The sequence below is a fragment of the Gigantopelta aegis genome, chromosome 10 (genome assembly GCF_016097555.1).
Source record: "Gigantopelta aegis isolate Gae_Host chromosome 10, Gae_host_genome, whole genome shotgun sequence".
Lineage (NCBI taxonomy): Eukaryota > Metazoa > Mollusca > Gastropoda > Neomphalida > Peltospiridae > Gigantopelta > Gigantopelta aegis.
Genome location: NC_054708.1, coordinates 59489117 through 59511777, shown reverse-complemented (window position 1 = coordinate 59511777; position 22661 = coordinate 59489117). Strand labels below are relative to the sequence as shown.

General features: G+C 36.2%; 1 protein-coding gene across 1 annotated transcript in view; it reads right to left on the bottom strand.

Annotated features, from left to right (window-relative positions):
* Positions 1 to 1940: 1940 nt before the first annotated feature.
* The window catches only part of LOC121384766 (drebrin-like protein A), a 32888-nt gene continuing 12167 nt past the window's right edge, over positions 1941 to 22661 (bottom strand). Inside the window, exons 5-13 of the mRNA XM_041515312.1 lie at positions 21122 to 21262; positions 19268 to 19345; positions 16499 to 16585; positions 15066 to 15185; positions 13922 to 14002; positions 13329 to 13435; positions 12045 to 12385; positions 10671 to 10808; positions 1941 to 7587 (exon numbers count right to left, since the gene is read on the bottom strand). Coding sequence (XP_041371246.1) covers positions 7448 to 7587; positions 10671 to 10808; positions 12045 to 12385; positions 13329 to 13435; positions 13922 to 14002; positions 15066 to 15185; positions 16499 to 16585; positions 19268 to 19345; positions 21122 to 21262 — 1233 coding nt within the window. The 3' untranslated portion in view covers positions 1941 to 7447. The remainder of the gene's footprint in view (positions 7588 to 10670; positions 10809 to 12044; positions 12386 to 13328; positions 13436 to 13921; positions 14003 to 15065; positions 15186 to 16498; positions 16586 to 19267; positions 19346 to 21121; positions 21263 to 22661) is intronic.

The window sequence follows — 22661 nt, the reverse complement described above, 5'->3', positions numbered from 1 at the left end:
AGTTTTAAATCACTGGCAGGATTCTGCAAGTAAGGTTTTGATTGGTGGACATGAGCTCCAACTGGCTGTCTTTAGATCCACATGTAATAGTGGAGCTAATTTTAATTAGATTGATTCAGAACAAGCTGTTGCAGCACACGCCCGTCATGGAAGCAGGTGTTGACTTTCGCCGGCTTCTCCGCCCAAGGGGCGGGACGTTCCAGCCAGTGCACCACGACTGATATATCAAAGACCGTGGGATGGTGCATATAAAAGATCCCTTGCTGCCAATTGAAAAAAAGAAGAAGAGTAGCTCATGAAGTGGCGACGGCGGGCTTCCTCTGTCAATATTTATGTGGTCCTTAATCATATGTCTGACGCCATATAACCGTAAATAAAATGTGTTAAGTGTGTCGTTAAATAAAACATTTGATTCCATCTTTCCTCCGTCCAGGGCAGGAAAAGGTTTGGGGTGGGTGGAAGAGGCTCAGGGGGTCGCCCGCGCGTGTAAGGGAACACACGCAGCCCGACCAGGGTCGGTAGCGGGCGAGGGCTGGTGTTGGTGCTATTGAACTTGGTTGATTTGACTTTTATGTGCTTTTAATAGTTTTTTTCTTGTTGTTAACACATAGTACGATTTTTGTTCGGCTCCATCGGTTGACAAATGTAATAGAAGTACACTGACTGGACTCCCAGTATAAGGATGGAATCTAACCGACAGACCGCTCACCCGAAATGCTCACGATGTAGGATCGAACTACCTCGGTGAACCCATTCTCTGACTTTTTTCCCCACATCTCAACCAGTTCCCACGAGATATACATGTGTATATCAAATGCCGTGGTATGTGCTGTCCTCTCGGTGGCAAAGTGCATATTAAAGATCCCTTGCTGCTAATGGAAAAATGTAATGGGTTTCCTCTAACACTACGTTACAAAAAATTACCAAATGTTTGATATCCAATAGCCAATGATTAATAAGTCAATGTGCTCTATTGGTGTCGTAATACATTTAACAAATTTTGAACTGTATATCAGTATTAGGGTTCACCAGAGTTCATGCGATGGATTCCAACAATATAGCGGCATTGATACATTGTCGGATGCCGGCGTCCTTGCTGCTCATATGACATTTAATATGGTGATGGCATGTGCTGCCCTGTCCATGGTATGGTGCCAACTCTTTATCAAATCAATACTATTTTTATATCAATTCATTGTCAAAATTTTGCTTTAAGACCTTATACCTTTTGAGTATCAAGTCTCTTTGGCAATACAAATTATGTTATGTTATGAATACAAACAAAAGTATATAGGGAATACAAACGTAATTTCTGGCTTGTGCACACACACACGCCCAATTACGGGCCTGCATATTCATATCCAGGACATCAACAGATTAAATTATTATCGGCAGTTTATCTCGACCCACCATACATCAACGATATCATTCCTTCAACTGGTGTAATGCTGCATATAAAAGATCCCTTGCTTCCAAGTGGAAAGGAAGGAAGCAAGAAAATGTTTTATTAAACGACACACTCAACACATTTTATTTACGATTATATGGCTAAGGACCACACAGATATTGAGGGAGGAAAAGCCGCCGTCGCCACTTCATGGGCTACTCTTTTCGATTAGCAGCAAGGGATCTTTTATATGCACCATCCCACAGACATGATAGTATATACCATGGTCTTTGTTGTGGAGCACTGGCTAGAACGAGAAATAGCCCAAGTGGAAAGAGTAGCCAATTGCGTGAAGGCAGCAGGTTTTCTCCCTGAATATCTGTCTGGTCCATAACTATATGTCAAATGCCATATATTAAAATGTGTCATTAAATAAGACATCCCTTCCTTTCATTAATTCATTCCATTTAGATAATTTATTACTCACCGACCTATCGTGCACACACCATTGATCTGATCTTTGAAAACCACACAAATTACAGAAACACAAACAAATAAGAAAATCTTTTATTAAAATATACTTCATTGAGAGTCGCATACAAAATTTATAAAGAAAATATTGGATACACATCATATATAAACCTTCACTATTACTGCATACATACTCGACAAATATTCAAACACGCATGATTTGTTTAAAAAACAAAATACAAACCTTACTAAACCAATAATTCAGCAGACTACCTACACCTTGTAAAAAAACAAAAACCCCCAACAAAACACAAAGCCAGACGTACAAACAAATGGGCTGTGTTGTTATTATGTTCAAATCTATGTTATCTATGCCTTTCTATAGGTACATGTGTACACTGAACAACAAAAGAATCACAAATCTTTTAATAATTGTGTTTTTTCATGATAAAATTAATTCAGTTAATAAGACTTTCAAAATGGACTTAAGACGTTCATAAGATACTGATACTTTTAATAGACACAAAAAATACAATGACTGAAAGTAAATAATTTAAAATAAATTACTGAAAACTAAGGGCCAAATTTATGAAGCCTATTTTTTATTTTTTTTTATATACAGACGTTTAAGCATTGTAAATGTATGTAGTTACACACGTGTAAGACAAGAGTTGGTTTAAGGATCTGCGAGGCCTGTAGCACAAATAACAGCTTTATCACCTTCCCAAGATATATATTTTGCAACCACCTCGGGAAGAGTGGAAAAATGACCTGGGAAAAATAAATGTACACATCACTGCAAGGCCCCCTGTAGCGTGGGGCCCGTAGCACGTGCTATATGTGCTACTAGGATAAACTGGCTCTGGTGCAACACATAAACAGGCTTTGTAAATTTGGCACTAAATATCTGCATTTTTTGTTGTTGTTCAATATAGTTTCATTTAAAGTCACTGACCCTAGTAAGTTCTACACGCAGGTAGGTTTTCTGTCTGACAAAATGTCCATTACAAGCTACCACAAATGATGAACAGAAACTGTTGAATCGTCAAAAATGGGTTAATTTCAGCAAAATATTTAATGTGTATTTTAATGGTAATAACTGAAATGCTACATGGTACAATAACGAGGGTCAGTTGCTTTAAATCACAGGACCTGACTAGGTTCACTTTTAAATTGAAAGAAACAAAAAACTCCTAATGTTCAGAATACAGGACTTAAAGCAATTTACGATTTCTCCACTTTTTATACAAAAAAACATAACTCCCAAATTTTTGTTTTTGGAAATCTTTTAAAATTCCAAATACATTCAGTGCACTTGTAGTGTGTGATGTTTGTGAAGTGTTGATTTGGTTTATAAATGTAATGTGAAATACAAATGTTTGGGATTATATTGTAATCCAGTGCACTTGTGGTGTGTGTCGTTTGGTGTTTGTGATGTGCGATTTGATTTATAAAATTGTAATGTGAAATACAATTGTTTGGGATTGTATTGTAATTTGGTGTGTACTTTATTAAAATGTGATATGTGTGTGTCTTATAGGATAATAATACATACTTAATAAATACAACTGGGATTAACTGTGGTGGATTTGAGGTGTTACTGTAACATGAGGGTGTAGCTGTTGTATTAGTGTCATTTTAAAGGCACGATGCCTGAGCAGAGAGCTGCATGAAACATGTGACTTCAAATGCATGGATCAAGTGACTTCAAATGCATGGATCACGTGAGTTCAAATACATGGATCATGTGACTTCAAATGCATGGATCACGTGACTTCAAATGCTTGGATCATGTGAGTTCAAATGCATGGATCACATGACTTCAAATGCATGGATCACGTGACTTCAAATGCATAGATCACTTGACTTCAAATGCATGGATCACGTGACTTCCAATCTATACTGTGCACATGTTCCTCGTCGGCATACAGTAAATATTAACAAAGTAATTTTTGTGATTTATCTGTATCCCAAGATATCAATAAGTGAGATATAAAACTTGGTAGGGGACTGATTTAATTACTTTGTGGGTAAATTAAATATACTTTCAGACAGTATATTATTGGACTATTTAGTAAGTCAACTACAAACCTGTAGGAACTGGCAGAACTGCAAGGGGGTGGGGTGGGGGATCTGACCCGTACATACGGATAAACATGTATGTTTTCCATCTCCCCCTCTCTATATAAAGATTAAAATGTGGCTTGTGCTCCCCCCTCACCACGTGACCATAACTTTACCAAACAGTGTAACAGTGCTGAGGTCATGAAAATGTGGGGTGTGTAATTGTGGTGTTGGAGTTGGAGTGTAACAGTTGTGTGCGACAAATATGACAAAGATATTGCAGCAAATGGCTACTACACAAATGCTGAGAAATGAATAGAACTCCAGTGCACCTTCATGCATTAATACAAAACACAGTTAAGTACTCTAAGTTAGCAAGCAGAGATAAATACTGTGCGATAAATACTAATGAATTCGTACAGGCTGATAAACTATGTACAATTAGCGTGCTCAGCCATGACGAAATAAGGTACAAACAGTACAATCAGATACAACCAGAGCTTTCATTTCTGAACTCAAATAATATAGCTCATTGAGTTTGTCTTTGACTTAGAATTTAAATAAAAACCGTACAACTGTGATGCTAGAAGAAACACATAAATTCAAACGTAAACCTTTTTAATGCCTTCTGGTTTTTAACTTTACGCATGCAAAGTACATATTGAATAAGGTCATTAAAGAAAGAAGGGAAGATATGCCAGCTACATCTTAATCCATACCGATGACATCACCATGTATTGTATTAACACTGGATTATTTTTCAAGAATCTACAACTGTGACCAATGCAATTTGATCTTTTTGCGTCTCCACATCAGGGATTTGAACCCACAACTAACAGAACTTGTATACTATCAGTTCTCATCCTATCCATTGCCAATGGCTAATTTTTCTCCAACATGGCTACAACATTTAGTGTTTGGCTACCAAAGGATTCCTTAAATTAACCATATTTTAATAATTTTGTTTTAATAATGTTTTAGTCCATGAAATCACACATCTGCATCATCACATGTAATTGAAGCCTGATGTTAGTGATAGGGATGTAGTCAGATGGAATATGATGAGGATTGTCTGATACTAAACAGGAAATCATAGATCATACATTTAGCATGTGTATCACGCTTAATTCCAGCCATTCACGGCTTAGAATTTACTTGATGAATCGTTCAGGTGAGGATGAAAAGGATCACATTGCTTTGGGTTATTAGTTTTGCAAATATTGCTTGGCATTTAAACCAGTTGTTTTTATTCGATTAAAAAATATAAAATAGTAGCTAATTTGGCAATCACGTTAAAAACAATTAATGAATAATGAATTAAGTTGAAGAGTACACTCTGAAGTGTGGATTCACAACAAAATGCGTTTGTCTCATCCCCCATAGGACTCGTCTTTATATTTTTAAGAATCTACACTTCCTCATACATTCTCCACTATGTAAAATGGTTTGACCTGTTTGGTATGTCTAACACAACATTATTGTGACCTTTGGTCTAGTGTGAGAGAGAGGAAACCACCTGCTGCCACACATAGGCTACTGCTGTAGAATAGTGGCAAGGCATCTTTTATATGTGCTTTCCCACTGACAGGACAGCACATACCACAACCTTTGATAGACACATTGTGGAGCAGTGGTTGGGATAGAGAATCAGTTGGATGGGATCGATCCTACATCCCATGGCACCCCAGGCAACAGCGCTCTACTACTGAGCTATATCACAACTTATGTCAGAAGAAATTTAGATGTGAAGTTTATCTCGTTTTTGAGCTTGCTGAATGACTGATTTTCAATTGGTGTTTAAATTGTTTTATATGAACAGCAGTGTACTGTTGATAACAAGTGGACTGCATGAGAGTTTATAAAAACATTTGTATGAAGGAAGTGAGTAGTTTCTTTAACCTACATCTGGAAATGCACAGGACCAAAAGTAAACACACACACAGCATTGTAGTTTTTCCAAGTGTGTGTGGGGATCGATAAGGTTAGTAATAACCCTTGTTATTATTGTTGCAGTTCTTAAAATAAGCCCTATTAAAATTGATGTAGTTCTGCATAACTAAAATATATTTTTAAAAATTATTTAAAAGATTACAAAAAAAAAGAAAAGATTTTGACTTTGCTAAAATAATTATAATCTGCCAGCAGCTCAGACATACATGTATTAACACATGTAATTATAGTATATTCAATTTCAAATCAAGTTTATGCCTCTAGTGAAACAAGTTTCATTTGTAAATAAACTTGATATCAAATGGTAGCTAATTTAATATTCTATATATTACCCAAGAATGTTTCAAACAATGTAACTAGTAAAACAATTATATACACATACTGAAGTCAGCTTATAGTGCGTTACATCATGAACTGCTTAACAGTGACATATCACTACCTAGCTGGATTTACCATTTGAATATTAACCAATCTATTTTAAACTGTGTGGGTAATAGTGTACATAACACTACATTTATATGTGTGATAGTTAAAAATCTTACTCTAGGCCACCTAGATATTTGGTAATAGCCTGAGAAATAACATGTTAAAACTCTTCGATCAATCTCTAAAAAAAGAGGCCGTGTTAGACATATTAAAATAAATCAACTGTTTTATTCAAATACAAGGCCGTGTTAGACATATTAAAATAAATTAACTGTTTTATTCAAATACAAGGCCGTGTTAGACATATTAAAATAAATTAACTGTTTTATTTAAATACAAGGCCATGTTAGACATATTAAAATAAATTAATTGTTTTATTTAAATACAAGGCCATGTTAGACATATTAAAATAAATTATTTGCTTTATTTAAATATAAGGCCGTGTTAGACATATTAAAATAAATTAATTGTTTTATTTAAATACACTCAGCCCTGCTGACAAACCGTTACCTCTCATGAGTCCCTGTAATAAAGTCTTGTGAACGAACCCGTCGTACATGTAAAGATATCGACCAATATTCCACAATAATCTCATCTTATTAGATCGTCAACCTGACAACAAATACATGATTACAGAGATCAATACTAATAATATGAATAAGAATGATATTTTATTAAAATTTAATCAATCTCAATTTACTTTTAATTTATAATGACAATAAATATTTGTTTGTAGAAATTTTCACTAAACATTTTTACATTATAAAATTAAATACATGTCTGGATTCATTATGAATGATTAAGTGTATAGTCTGTGATCTTGATACCAAACAGAAAAGCATCAAGTTGTAATAGTTTTTAAAGCAGTTGCCATCCTACAAAAATAATGAACATTTATTCTGCCAACTTGTTAAAAATGTGCAACTTGCAATAACTCCTCCACATCACAAAGAAATTAAATTTTGGAAGATTAACCCTGACACTGTCATTGATCTGCAGATATTAACATTAAGAAAAAAAAAGAAGAAGAAGTTTTGTAAGATTTTGTAAGATCCGATCTGAGATTTGAAATGTAGATTTTCAATGATTATGTTCTTTGGCTCCTGGTGTGACGAAATTCCTGAATACTGGCTCCCGATCATGTCTCCTCTATTCAATAATCTCCACATAGTTGGCAGGAAACATCCCCTGAGCTCCGTTGGGAGCCGTCCCCATCCACCAGCCGGGATCAATCTGATCGATGTTTGTGATCGTGTCGCCAGGGTCAAACGTAATCTCCGTCTCATCAGCTGCGAGACAAGAAAAGGTAAATTATAAATATGTTGTGTCATGATGATCAAACAGTTTTTGTTTCATCAGTTGTCAAAAAAAAACCTCCAAGAATTCTGAGAGTACTGCTAAAACAATACATGTCCCCTGCTGGAGCTTCACAATTTTTCATAACTCAGTGATTCATATTTTTCCTAAGTTCAAGGGCCATTATTCTGTCACAAATGGATAAATTTCATTTTGACAGTTATGATCCTTGAAAACATTCCCGTTAAAGTTAATGTGGCCATAACTTTGTTATAAATGGGCTAATCCCCATGTAACCTCAAACCTGGTGCCTAATTCACTAAACTCTCGTAACTTTGCGATCTAGCAGTGCAATGCTAAAAGACTTGCAAAGAGGTTGCTTTGTTGTCTAGCAGGGCCTAAGAGATCTTTGTGAATTAGGGCCCAGGACCCCATTCCACAAAGTAATCTTAGCTCTAAGATCACCTTAGTGCATACGGTAGCTGTGCACTTAAGGTAATCTTAGGGATAAGATCACTGTGTGGAATTGGGCCCTCATCTGTAACTTTGCATGATAAAGCTATACACACAATATCCGCTCAATATCTTACTTTGCATGATAAAGCTACACACACAATATCCGCTCAATATCTTACTTTGCATGATAAAGCTATACGCACAATATCCGCTCAATATCTTACTTTGCATGATAAAGCTATACGCACAATATCAGCTCCATATCTTACTTTGCATGATAAAGCTATACGCACAATATCAGCTCAATATCTTACTTTGCATGATAAAGCTATACACACAATATCAGCTCAATATCTTACTTTGCATGATAAAGCTATACACACACAATATCTTACTTTGCATGATAAAGCTATACGCACAATATCAGCTCCATATCTTACTTTGCATGATAAAGCTATACGCACAATATCAGCTCCATATCTTACTTTGCATGATAAAGCTATACGCACAATATCAGCTCCATATCTTACTTTGCATGATAAAGCTATACGCACAATATCAGCTCCATATCTTACTTTGCATGATAAAGCTATACGCACAATATCAGCTCCATATCTTACTTTGCATGATAAAGCTATACGCACAATATCAGCTCCATATCTTACTTTGCATGATAAAGCTATACGCACAATATCAGCTCAATATCTTACTTTGCATGATAAAGCTATACACACAATATCAGCTCAATATCTTACTTTGCATGATAAAGCTATACACACAATATCAGCTCAATATCTTGAGGCACTGTCAGAAAAAAACAGAAAGAAAGAACACAAAAAACTAAAAGTCCAGAAAACTATATACAGAACTGACAGATGGATGGACAGAAAGATAGACCGGAAGGAAGGAAGGAAATGTTTTATTTAAGGACGCACTCAACACATTTTATTTACGGTTATATGGCATCAGACATATGGTTAAAGACCACACAGATATTGAGAGGAAACCTGCTGTCGCCACTTCATGGGCTACTCTTTTCGTTTAGCAGCAAGGGATGTTTTATGTGCACCATCCCACAGACAGGATAGCACATACCACGGCCTTTGATATACTAGTCGTGATGCACTGGCTGGAATGAGAAATAGCTCAATGGGCCCACAGACGGGGATCGATCCCAGACCGACTGCACATCTAGCGAGGAAAGACAGACAAAGAGAGACCCCCCCCCCCCCAGTTGGACCAGTATGATTAAACAAGGTACTTGTTTCATCAGCTACAAGAGAAAGCTGTTGGTTGTATGTAACTAAATTGAACTAGTTTAACAACACTCCAGCACAAAGAATACACTAGCTATTGGGTGTAAAAGGAAGTTTGGTTTTGTTTAATGACACCACTAGATCACATTGATTTATTAATCATCGGCTATTGGATGTCAAACATATGGTAATTTTGACACAGTCATAGAGAGGAAACCCGCTACATTTTTTTTATTAGTAACAAGGGATCTTTTATATGCACCATCCCATAGACAGGATAGCACATACCACAGCCTTTGATATACCAGCCATGGTGCACTGGCTGTGATGAGAAATAGCCCAATGGGCCCACCGACGGGGGATTGATTCCAGATTGATCAAGTGAGCACTTTACCACTGGGATACGTCCCGCTGTGGGTGTAAAAAGAAGGTAAGTACAAAAAAGAAGCAATTACCAAAACTATATAAAAATTGAAAAGTAATAATACTATGTCACCCACGATGAAGTCAAAGTTGTTATTGTTTAACGACACCACTAGAGCACACAGATTAATTTAATCATCAGCTATTGGATGTCAAACATTTGGTAACTGTCCCACAGACAAGACCGCACACACCAGAACTTTTTATATTAAGCTGCGATGCACTGGATGGAATGGAAAAATTCCCACAATACCTTCTGGCATCTGCCACATTACCCTTTTAATAAACTGTTGTGTACAACCTGCCTCAGTGGTGTAATAGTTAAGCCATTGGACATGGAATATTGGATTTGCCTCCTGTTACCGGTGTAACAGCCCAAAATATACCCCCCCTGCCAAACAATACCCGGGGTTAAAGTGAGCTACCCTGTTTTATACCCCTAACTCTAACCCTAATTTTGTATTACTAACCTGTATACAAAATAAATAAATAAATAATAATAATAAACGCTTCAAAAGAAAAGCAACTATTGCTTTCATAAAAATAAAACTAGCACAGATTAGTACTTTTAGAAGATATTTCGATCTTCTCTAGCCCAAAATATATAAATTATGATGGAAAAAAAACCCTCTGGACATTGAAATACAGACTAGAGAGGTACTGTATATTCTGGGTTAGCCTGTTTTATACCCCGGGTATATTCTGGGCTAGTCCATTTTATACCCCGGGTATAGTTTGGCAGGGGGAATATTTTAGGCTATTACACTGGCTCCCACCCAGAGCGAGTTTTAACAAATCAATGGGTAGGTGTAAGGCCATTACACTAACAAGCAACCCACTGTCCTGAACAGATAGTTAATTGTGTGTCCCAGGACAGCATGCTTGAATGTTAATTAGGCATACAATAAGTATAAACGAATGAGTGAATGTTGTGTACTTACCCGCCTGGTAGTCGTATAGCGCGATGGCACACAGACCCTTGTCAGCAGACATTATGGTGTTGGGCTGTGAGGAGTGGTCAAATCCGTTTACACCAGTCGCAGGTGCAGCCGACACATTGAAGTCTTCCTGTGTTGGCTCTGAGTTAACAGAAGAAACAATCATCAAAATGTAACCCAAAGTTAACTATAGTGAAACCCCACGAAACTGGAATTCCCTCAAAACTGCATGGTTTTTTTTCGCAGTCTCATTATAAATATCAGTAGAGAATATTGCTACAGAGAGAGAGAGAGAGAGAGAGAGAGAGAGAGAGAGAGAGAGAGAGAGAGAGAGAGAGAGAGAAAGAGAGTGTGTGTGTGTGTGTGTAGGGTTGGAAGCCAGTATCCTAAATTATTATATTGTGTTGTTTTATTATTTTTATGTACACAACCCATGTTTTACCCTTGGCGTGTGTGGTATTAATTATAAAGGGGCTGGGAATATAAAAAAAAGAAGAAAAAAAAGTTTGTTTTGCTTAACGATAACACTAGAACACATTGTTTTATTAATCATTGGCTACTGGATGTCAAACATATTGTCCAAAAAAAAAAAATATATATATAATTATATATATGAAGTTTCATCGCAAAACGCCATATTAAAAACCATTGTGCAAACACCACTCAGACTAAATTATCTATTAAATTTAATAAATTGAAGGAACCCAGCAACTTTTTAACAAATATTAATTATAACATAAAATTATTTCGCCAAATCAAATTAAAATTTGCCAAATAATTTTAAAACTTGCAACTGGTGAAATGTGGCGAGTGCTAGAGATAACCCTGCTTGGTGTAGAGCTGGGCCCATATTTTCAAAGCTATCTTTGAGCTACGATATCGTAAACTGTCGTAGGCTATTACATCAGTACAGTACATGCCATAGTGACGTCATAGCTTACAATGGTTTTATGTTATAGTAGCGCTAAGATACATGTAGCTTCGAAAATATGGGCCCTGGGCAGTATTCAAATTTCAGGTTCGGTATCGGTATCAGTATTTTTGGTGGGATTTACCTCAGTATCGGTATGAATTCGGTATTGATACAATACCGATAGCAATACTGAGCGGTATTTTCGATATACTCAGCTTTAAATGCAGGCCCGAGTTAAGGCTCAATTGTTTTTCTGTCGATTCTGAGTAAGAACAAATTCCATTCGCTCTTCTTTTTAGCCATTTTGTGTTCGTCAAATATACTGCTAGTGCTTTACTAAATGGCGGAAAACAATTCTTTCAATAATGAAATTACGGTATTTTGAAATTTGCTTGGCACTGTAAATCCGTACTGACACGATACTGATATTGAATGGTCGACCCATATTCTTTTCCCTTGCGTACCATCCCAGTTCTGCTGCTCCTCTTCGTCAGAGTCCTGTCGTGGAGGGAGACCCTGATGTAGTAAGTTACTCGCAGCAGGAGGAGCCTGAGGACTTGACAGGTCTTCCGGCTCGTGATATACTTCTGGTTCTGGTTCCGGTTCTGGTTGTCGAACCGGTTTCTTAGGTGGTTCGTCCTCCACAGGCGGTGACGTTTCCTCCTCTTGGTAGTACTCCTGTTGTTGTTGTTGTGGTGGTGGTGGTGGGGGTGATGGTTCACGGTGAGGGATCGAGGGCGCTGTGGTTGGTGATGTATTCTCATTGTCTTCATGGGATTCAGCGAGAAAACCATCTCGGATCTTTCTGTAAGAGAATCGCAAGAAAAGCATTATAATATTGATTTTTCTTTTTTAAATTTTGGTTAGGAACAGTGGCTAATGAATGGAAAATTCATCATCAACTTCTATTAAACCTTTTTGAATTGTATAGCTATTGTTGAAACTGGCACAGCAAATCACGGCGCTGGAGAGAGGAGATCCTAATAGAATCTATCTATCACCGTTGCGAGGTATAGATTAGGCAATTCCAACCTAAGGGACAAATGTTTTTTGTGAGGACCTAGGTTTACCGAGGCCCTTACAAAAAAACTCCCCCCCCCCCCCCCCCAGGATTGGAATCGCCTTATCTATACCTCACAACGGTGATTGATTCTTTTCCTTGCCCATTTTATTACGGTAACAAAACAGTAATTTTGTAAGCTACATACGGTTTGTTTATTTGTAGAATGATTTGTAAACACTTCAACTACAAACTCATTTAATCATACATGGAAAAATATAGTCCACCTTATGCAACGACATGTAACAATTCAAGAATAAATATAAAGCTGAAAATATTAATTTGTTTAAATATTTTTAAAACAATGATACAATGTGAAATGGCAAACAGAATTTTTCAAACCACGAGTTATGACGTCAATCACCGTACAACATAATGTCACGCATATGTAGAAATCGTCCAGCACCAGGATGCCAGACAGATTTATCTAGCATGGTGCAAAAGCTGGCTAATTCAGTCCAGTGGACAAGAAATTAGCTTATATCATGTTCATTGATACCATTTATTTTACAACTCGTTTAGAAACATATCCAACTCGCTTTCATTCATTGGACACAGTCTGAAACAACTGTCTAACGACCACTCATGTTGTATTCTATATGTAACAGATCCCTTGCTAATACTAATCAACAGGCACAGCCTATGTGACGGTACCAGATTTGAAAAATCGGGGCTGTCCAATACTTACCGAGGTGGCGGCGGCGCCTGTCTGCTGTCGTTGGGTCTCTCAACACTCTTCTGTTTAAAGAAATTCCTAGCTGTACTTGTTGACCGACTTGCTAACCTCGCTGCTTCCTGTTTAAAAACCCCACAAAACATTAAGAATCATTGTTGAAGTTAATTTAATTAAAGAAAACACTATAGTAATGTAGTTTACTATTGTGTAAGAAATGTTTATCACTGATAACAGGAAATGACGACTAACGAAATGTCTGTGTATGTAGACAGATGAAGAAAAGGATAAGAAGGAGATGGAGAGAAAGAGAGAGAAAACAAAGAGAGATAGTAAAAGAGAGAAAGAGAGATAGTGAAACAGAGTGAGAGAGAAGAGAAAGAGAGATAGTGAGATTGAGTGGGACAGCAAGCAAGCAAGATATACATGTAGAGAGAAAAGGATAACTGAGAGAGAGAGAGAGAAGTGATTGAGTGGGAGAGCAAGCGAAAGAGATAGTTAGAGAGCGAGACAGAGAGAGAGAGAGAGAGAGAGAGAGAGAGAGAGAGTAATATGAAAAGACAACGAGACCGACAAGTAAGAAGTGTACAAACACCACTGAACCATACCGCGGCTCGCTCCTTCCTCAGTGACTCACTGCGGTGTCTCCGTTCCTCCTCATCTTTATACAGCTCCTGCTGGTCATGGTCCTGATAAAACAAGGCAGACAAACTTGGAATTTTTTTTACTTGTAAGCTGAAAGACTCGTAAAAACCACCATGTTTATTTATTTTTTTCTCAGTCATTTTGAACTTCTTTTTCCCCATCTTTGTGTTTTCAAAATACCAGGTCTATCAGACAATAATATACAAATTAATAAAGCACTCACAAAACAACTGACCCATTACTAAAATGGTAGATGAGATCAGATACCTTTTAATTATTATTTACAAATTTGAAACTCACTCAATGAAGGTGATAAACTATCATAACATTTCAACTTATTTTCGTGCTTATATCCAATTAAGGTTCAAGCACGCTGTTCTGGGCACACACCTCAGCTATCTGTCCAGGACAGTGAGTTAGTTATTAGTAGTTGTGAGAGAGGAGAGGGTGTAGTTGTCTTACATCTACCCACTGAGTCGTTAAAACTCGCTCTGGGTGGGAGCCGGTACCGGGCTGTGAACTCTGTACCTTTATGTCCTATGGCTTAACCACAACACCACCGAGGTCGGTTGATAAACTATCATTTTCATTTTAACTTACATTCGTGCTCATATCAAATTAAGGTTCAAGCACGCTGTCCTGGGCACACACCTCAGCTATCTGGGCTCTCTATGCAGGACAGTGAGTTAGTTGTCAGTGTTTAGTGAGAGAGGTGGTGTACTGGTCTTACACCTGCCCACTGAGTCATTAAATCTCGCTCTGGGTGGGAGCCGGTACCAGGTTGTGAACCCTGTACCTACCAGCCTTATGCCCGATGGCTTAACCACGACACCACCAATCATAACACTCTATCTGAACGAAGGGAAGTAACTACCAAAATAAATTTCATCTGAGACTAAATATACTATTTTCTGTAATACAACCTGCTCTTAAAAACGACCAGTCTTGGGGATTGTTTCAGCCTCAATTTCTACTTTTTAAAAAACATTATATCTTTGTTATATTAGAATAAAAATAATATTCAACTGATTTACTGACTTAGTACAAAAAAGGTGGGTTAGAGCTAATTTTACTGATGGCTTTTAATAGTTAAAAAGCTAGATATACCCATTTCTTCTTATCGGAATCTTTATCTGAAGATTCAGATAATTTTTCTGCTCGTTTTTGTTCATTCACTGCCTTCATCTTTTCCATCATGCGTCGGTCACGTTCCTTTGCTTCTTTTATCTGTGATCATACAAAATATGCTTAAAGTACACACAAAACAATTAGTTTCAAAGGGGAGAATTTTTTCTTAATGCTTTTTAAGTATAGTAGTTGTTACAGGATAAACTACAACTTTGTTACCCTTTGTTATATATAATGATCATCAAACAAAACATTAATACTGATTTTATTTTTGTGAAATTTCTTTTAAATGATTAATTTTAAATCCCATTAGTTTTTGTGTCTTTTAAAATTATCAAGGTCTTGTGTACATTTTACACCCATTTTGACAGTCTTATTAACAGAATCATAGTTTCGTCAATTCTGAACTAAATGTTTTTTTTTTGAATTCCGTTTTAAATTAGCAAAATATTTTAATATTACTTGATATTTTGTTAAAAATAACTGGCTTTCTGCAATTTTTTTTACGTTTAATAGATAATATGGCAATATTTTCTACTCGCACAGCTACATGTAGCCCTGACATACACGTATCTACCTATTACAAAAAGTGTACAAATCTCTCTATTATAATACACCTCTCATATAGTACTGTGCAGAAATCTCTCTATTATAATACACCACTCATATAGTACTGTGCAGAAACCTCTCTATTATAATACACCTCTCATATAGTACTGTGCAGAAACCTCTCTATTATAATACACCTCTCATATAGTACTGTGCAGAAACCTCTCTATTATAATACACCTCTCATATAGTACTGTGCAGAAATCTCTCTATTATAATACAACTCTCATATAGTACTGTGCAGAAACCTCTCTAATATTATAAAGTTTACAAAACAGTATTACAGGTGAAATAATGTGTAAAAAGAAATTCCGTATTATCAATTTGTACAAACCTGCCTATTATACTAACATGCTTAAAACTTCCCTATCATTAGAATGTGCACTAACCTCTCTTTCTTTCCTCTCTTTCTCCAGCATCATTAGAATGTGCACTAACTTCTCTTTCTTTCCTCTCTTTCTTTCCTCTCTTTCTTTCCTCTTTCTCCAGCATCATTAGAATGTGCACTAACCTCTCTTTCTTTCCTCTCTTTCTCCAGCATCATTAGAATGTGCACTAACCTCTCTTTCTTTCCTCTCTTTCTCCAGCATCATTAGAATGTGCACTAACCTCTCTTTCTTTCCTCTCTTTCTCCAGCATCATTAGAATGTGCACTAACCTCTCTTTCTTTCCTCTTTCTCCAGCATCATTAGAATGTGCACTAACCTCTCTTTCTTTCCTCTCTTTCTCCAGCATCATTAGAATGTGCACTAACCTCTCTTTCTTTCCTCTCTTTCTCCAGCATCATTAGAATGTGCACTAACCTCTCTTTCTTTCCTTTCTTTCTCCAGCACTTCTTTCTCTTCCTGTGCTTTTTTCCTTTCTTCTGCTTGTCTCTCTTTCTCTTCTATCTGAACATGAAAAACACACAATAACAATTTACAGCATATTTCTCACAAAGAAAACATGTCACGAATGTTTTCACTTTAGCCTGGCGTTAAATAAAATACCAGTTTTAAACACAGATATTAACAACCAAGCATTCTAGAGTACTGCTAAAGCAATACACGTCCCCTGCCAATCCCAACGAAACTATATGTGGAACAGATGGATGACCCGACAGACCGACAGACGGATGGAGATGAAGCTATAGTCCCCTTCGTTTGGACTGGTAGGGGACTAGTAAGGGGACACGACTGTAGGGAATATCTTATTTTGTCAATTTTGAGTAGTAACAGTTTATAGCCAACTGAAAACTGATTGGCAACTAGTGTTTAACATTTTAAAATTGTGTTGCGATCTCTGAAACTTGCAAAGCGAACTGCGACATGAAACATTCCCTGTACTATTATCACAAACATATACTTCAGCAAAACGTTCCCTGTACTTTTATCACAAACATATACTTCAGCAAAACGTTCCCTGTACTGTTATTCCAAACGTATACTTCAGCAAAACATTCCCTGTACTTTTATCACAAATGTATACTTCAGCAAAACGTTCCCTGTACTTTTATCACAAACATATACTTCAGCAAAACGTTCCCTGTACTGTTATTCCAAACGTATACTTCAGCAAAACGTTCCCTGTACTTTTATCACAAACGTATACTTCAGCAAAACGTTCCCTGTACTGTTATTACAAATGTATACTTCAGCAAAACGTTCCCTGTACTGTTATTCCAAACGTATACTTCAGCAAAACATTCCTTGTACTTTTATCACAAACGTATACTTCAGCAAAACGTTCCCTGTACTGTTATTACAAATGCATACTTCAGCAAAACGTTCCCTGTACTGTTATTACAAACTTATACTTCAGCAAAACGTTCCCTGTACTGTTATTCCAAACGTATACTTCAGCAAAACATTCCTTGTACTTTTATCACAAACGTATACTTCAGCAAAACGTTCCCTGTACTGTTATTACAAATGTATACTTCAGCAAAACGTTCCCTGTACTGTTATTACAAATGTATACTTCAGCAAAACGTTCCCTGTACTTTTATCACAAACGTATACTTCAGCAAAACATTCCCTGTACTTTTATCACAAACGTATACTTCAGCAAAACGTTCCCTGTACTTTTATCACAAACATATACTTCAGCAAAACGTTCCCTGTACTGTTATTCCAAACGTATACTTCAGCAAAACGTTCCCTGTACTTTTATCACAAACGTATACTTCAGCAAAACGTTCCCTGTACTGTTATTACAAATGTATACTTCAGCAAAACGTTCCCTGTACTGTTATTCCAAACGTATACTTCAGCAAAACATTCCTTGTACTTTTATCACAAACGTATACTTCAGCAAAACGTTCCCTGTACTGTTATTACAAATGCATACTTCAGCAAAACGTTCCCTGTACTGTTATTACAAACTTATACTTCAGCAAAACGTTCCCTGTACTGTTATTCCAAACGTATACTTCAGCAAAACATTCCTTGTACTTTTATCACAAACGTATACTTCAGCAAAATGTTCCCTGTACTGTTATCCCAAACGTATACTTCAGCAAAACGTTCCCTGTACTGTTATTACAAACTTATACTTCAGCAAAACATTCCCTGTACTGTTATTACAAATGTATACTTCAGCAAAACGTTCCCTGTACTGTTATTACAAATGTATACTTCAGCAAAACGTTCCCTGTACTTTTATCACAAACATATACTTCAGCAAAACGTTCCCTGTACTGTTATTCCTAACGTATACTTCAGCAAAACGTTCCCTGTACTTTTATCACAAACGTATATTTCAGCAAAACGTTCCCTGTACTGTTATTACAAACTTATACTTCAGCAAAACGTTCCCTGTACTGTTATTACAAATGTATACTTCAGCAAAACGTTCCCTGTACTGTTATTACAAATGTATACTTCAGCAAAACGTTCCCTGTACTTTTATCACAAACATATACTTCAGCGAAACGTTTCCTGTACTGTTATTCCTAACGTATACTTCAGCAAAACGTTCCCTGTACTTTTATCACAAACGTATACTTCAGCAAAACGTTCCCTGTACTGTTATTACAAATGTATACTTCAGCAAAACGTTCCCTGTACTTTTATCACAAACATATACTTCAGCAAAACGTTCCCTGTACTGTTATTCCTAACGTATACTTCAGCAAAACGTTCCCTGTACTGTTATTCCTAACGTATACTTCAGCAAAACGTTCCCTGTATTGTTATTACAAATGTATACTTCAGCAAAACGTTCCCTGTACTGTTATTACAAACTTATACTTCAGCAAAACGTGGACAGTGGTTAGTTGACCAAGAGGTCATAATAATAACTTGCAGTATGTAATGGAAGTAAGTCTGGAAGTGAGTCCGGAAGTGAGTCCGGAAGTAAGTCCGGAAGTAAGTCTGGAAGTAAGTCCGGAAGTAAGTCAAGAACAAAGTCAAAACCAGCTGTCAGGATTATAGTCATGCTGGACAAAAAACAACAACAACAAATTTACACAAAAGTACAACTTTTCATTTTACCATCCATGACACTTGGTTTTTGTTTTACAATAAAAAAATACAATGATACACGTACATGTAAAGTGTCAGATATGCCGAGTAATCAACAACAATACACACCTCGGTTTTGGCCCAAAACTGATCTCTGCTCTTTCCACCAAGTTCTCTGTGTGGCTCTGTCCTCTTGTAATTTGTACCCTGAAATATGGAGCATTAAATAAAATAAAACATTTTGAGTCTTATTAAACTAGCAACTTTAAATTTGCAATTTGTTCCCTGAAATATGGAGCATTAAATTAAATAAAATGTACACAATGTGTCTCTTACATTTTGAGTCTGTCTACAGCAATATTAAACTAGTAACTATTGCAACAAATAGAAAAACCAAACATTATCCCTACAAACAAAGACAATACTTGGTATCTATTGACAAAAAACTGCCTTCAGCAATTTCCGTCATGAAGTTCAAGCCCTGTCTATGAATTATGTTTGTAAAAAATGGCGAGACAATAAGCATAAAAAGTACATGGACAATGGTGGCAACAGCCTTCATAACCCCACCCCCCCCCCCCCCACCAAAAAAAAACCCCAACCCAAACAATTAGTCTAGTAATGAACACTAGTGAGACCTTTAAAACTTAAAAGTTTGTTGTGTTTAATGACGCCACTAGAGCACACTGATTAATTAATCATCAGTGACTAAATGTCAAACATTTGATAATTAATTGTGACATGATAGAGTTTTCACAGGAAACTGCCAAAGTTTTCCATTAACTAGCTGAGCATGGTATCTTTTATATGCAAAGCCACAGTCATGATAGCACATACCAAGACCTTTTGTATACCAGTCATGGAACACTAGTTAGGAAGAAGATAAAAAACCAAGGATGTTTTTGGTACTACAACCCAGGCACCTCAGATATGCTCTCTACAGACTAAGCCCCAGAGTTTTTAAACTGTCTCGTAATATTTCTCAAATTTCACTTGACGCCCATGGCTTTCACTTTGGGAATTATAGCATTGATTTATACAAAACGGGGAATTTTCAGTTTCATTTTAAACAATCTAATTAAAATTAGCTCCACTATTACATGTGGATCTAAAGACAGCCAGTTGGAGCTCATGTCCACCAATCAAAACCTTACCTGCAGAATCCTGCCAGTGATTTAAAAATAATTTGAAAACATTCCGAATTATCCTGAGGGTATACGACATGTTTCGTGTGAATTACGAATGCCTTAAAACATGTTTTATTTTATAAAATAAATAATTTGTAATGTAAAACTGAAGACTGATTTAGTTTTTTTAAATTTTATAAATAAATAAATAATTTTTAATGTAAAATTGAAGACTGATAACCCACCCCGTACGTATTGGTATGGTTCGCTGTACTGCAGCCACTAAAATAGACTCGCCCAATATTTTTAGAATTTGTATGCTCCCAAATAACGTTATAAAAGGCGAAGTGTGATTGGTCAATATTTAAATTATTATTTACAGACGAAATGTTACCTGGACATTGGGGACTATGCAGTGTTGTTAGTTTTAAATCACTGGCAGGATTCTGCAAGTAAGGTTTTGATTGGTGGACATGAGCTCCAACTGGCTGTCTTTAGATCCACATGTAATAGTGGAGCTAATTTTAATTAGATTGCATTTTAAAAACTTTTAATTAAATTAAGTTAGAATTTAAAAGAGTAATACTATGTATGTATTTATTCAAATTAATATATCTGTTTTTCGTTATGGAATGTTATGGAAAGGGAAGAGGCATTTGTCAAGTGATATGTATCTTTTTCAAAATATATATCTATATATAATCATAAAAAAAGGGAATTATTTACTTTCAGACTGGAAATATTTTACTCCAAAAATTGAGAATAAAAAATGACATAGCCTTTGGGGAATGTTGCTGATTATCAGTCTATGAATATAGCTAATAAAATCCTGATATTACTCATACAAATTTATTACCACTGGTGTGGGAGCATCAATTTTTTTTGGCTTCTCCTTGTGAACACTGTAGTTACATCCAGAAGACTTGGCAACCTTCTGTAAGATCTCATCCTCATCAACGTCCATCTCCGTCCTCGCGTTTATAGTGATGTGGATCATCTGAAACAACAAGCAGTAAAATACGGTAAACTTTAAAGAATATAAACACACATCAAGAGATGTAAAATGATCAACAAGGATGACATATTTAAAAAAACCTGTACGAATTAAGAGGTTAAAATTGAGGATTCGTAGCAAATGGTTTATAGGTAGTACTAAACCAAATAACTTCCGGCTGGGTCAAAGTTCGAGGTGCACCCAACTTTTGATAGAGAAGTGAGCACCACAAGTCCTGTGATTGGTTATAAATATGAGTGTGTTGGTTGTAAAAAAAATTAGTTTCATCTGGGCTAAAAATGTATGCAATTTTATTTCATCTAGTACCATTGTGTCAAGTAGCCTTGTGCTTGGAACATGTATGGGGTACCTGTAAAAAAAAGTACTCAAATTTTGTGCGGAACTAGGGTAGTCATAGACGCTACCCGTTATCTCAGAAATTAGCAGCTTGACACCCACTTTTTTGTGATTCACTTTAAGGGTGAGGGGTGGTAGTATTTATATCTGTGGCGTTTATGTCGATTGATACGTTGCAGGTAGGAGTTTTAGCCACATATGTTACTATTGTCGTCTATGGGATTTGATTTGGTAGTATACACCCTTTAATATGGAAAATATCAGCTGAGTCTATATTAATCGGTATTTGTCTCTGCCGAGACATATACTTATTAACTAGACGAGGTTGACTGTTTACATATTAAAAAAGATGAATAACAAATTTTATTTATCCTACACATGTATAACACTTCTAAAATAACATTTTCATTAAATATTTTTATCACAGTTATCAAGTCGCCTTCATTGGTAAAATGACGACATTATGATTGACACAAATGTAGTTTGACATATTGCACACTTTAAATCTTATCGAAACGTTACGCTCAAGTATACAGGTCATGTTGGCTTGTAAACAAATGACCCATTAACATCAATAAATATATTAACTGGGTTAATACACCAAAATATCAAATGGGTTTATGTCAATGATATTATAAGTTATAGGATAAAGAACTGTATGCCACGACAAAGATAAAATTCACTTTAGATGTTTAAATGATGGACAACCAAACCACAAGATGGGGAGTGCATAAACAGTTGAAGAGTAATTTCTCTAAACTCTTAACATCCAGAAATGAGGGAAAATGGAAATAACCACATACATGTATGTATGCTTTATTTTTTCATGCTGACATGTCGTACACTTAAAAGACTTTTGTAAAAACATTTTTCAGTTGTGTTTTTTTCTAACTATAGCATTAATATTTATATTAGATGGCAAAAATTACATACCATGTACGAAATAAAAATTAAAAAAATTCCAGATACGTGCAGCTACATGTAATAACTAGCTTTAATTTGAATAGTCAGCTGTTTGTGCAGACTGATATTTACATAACTGACC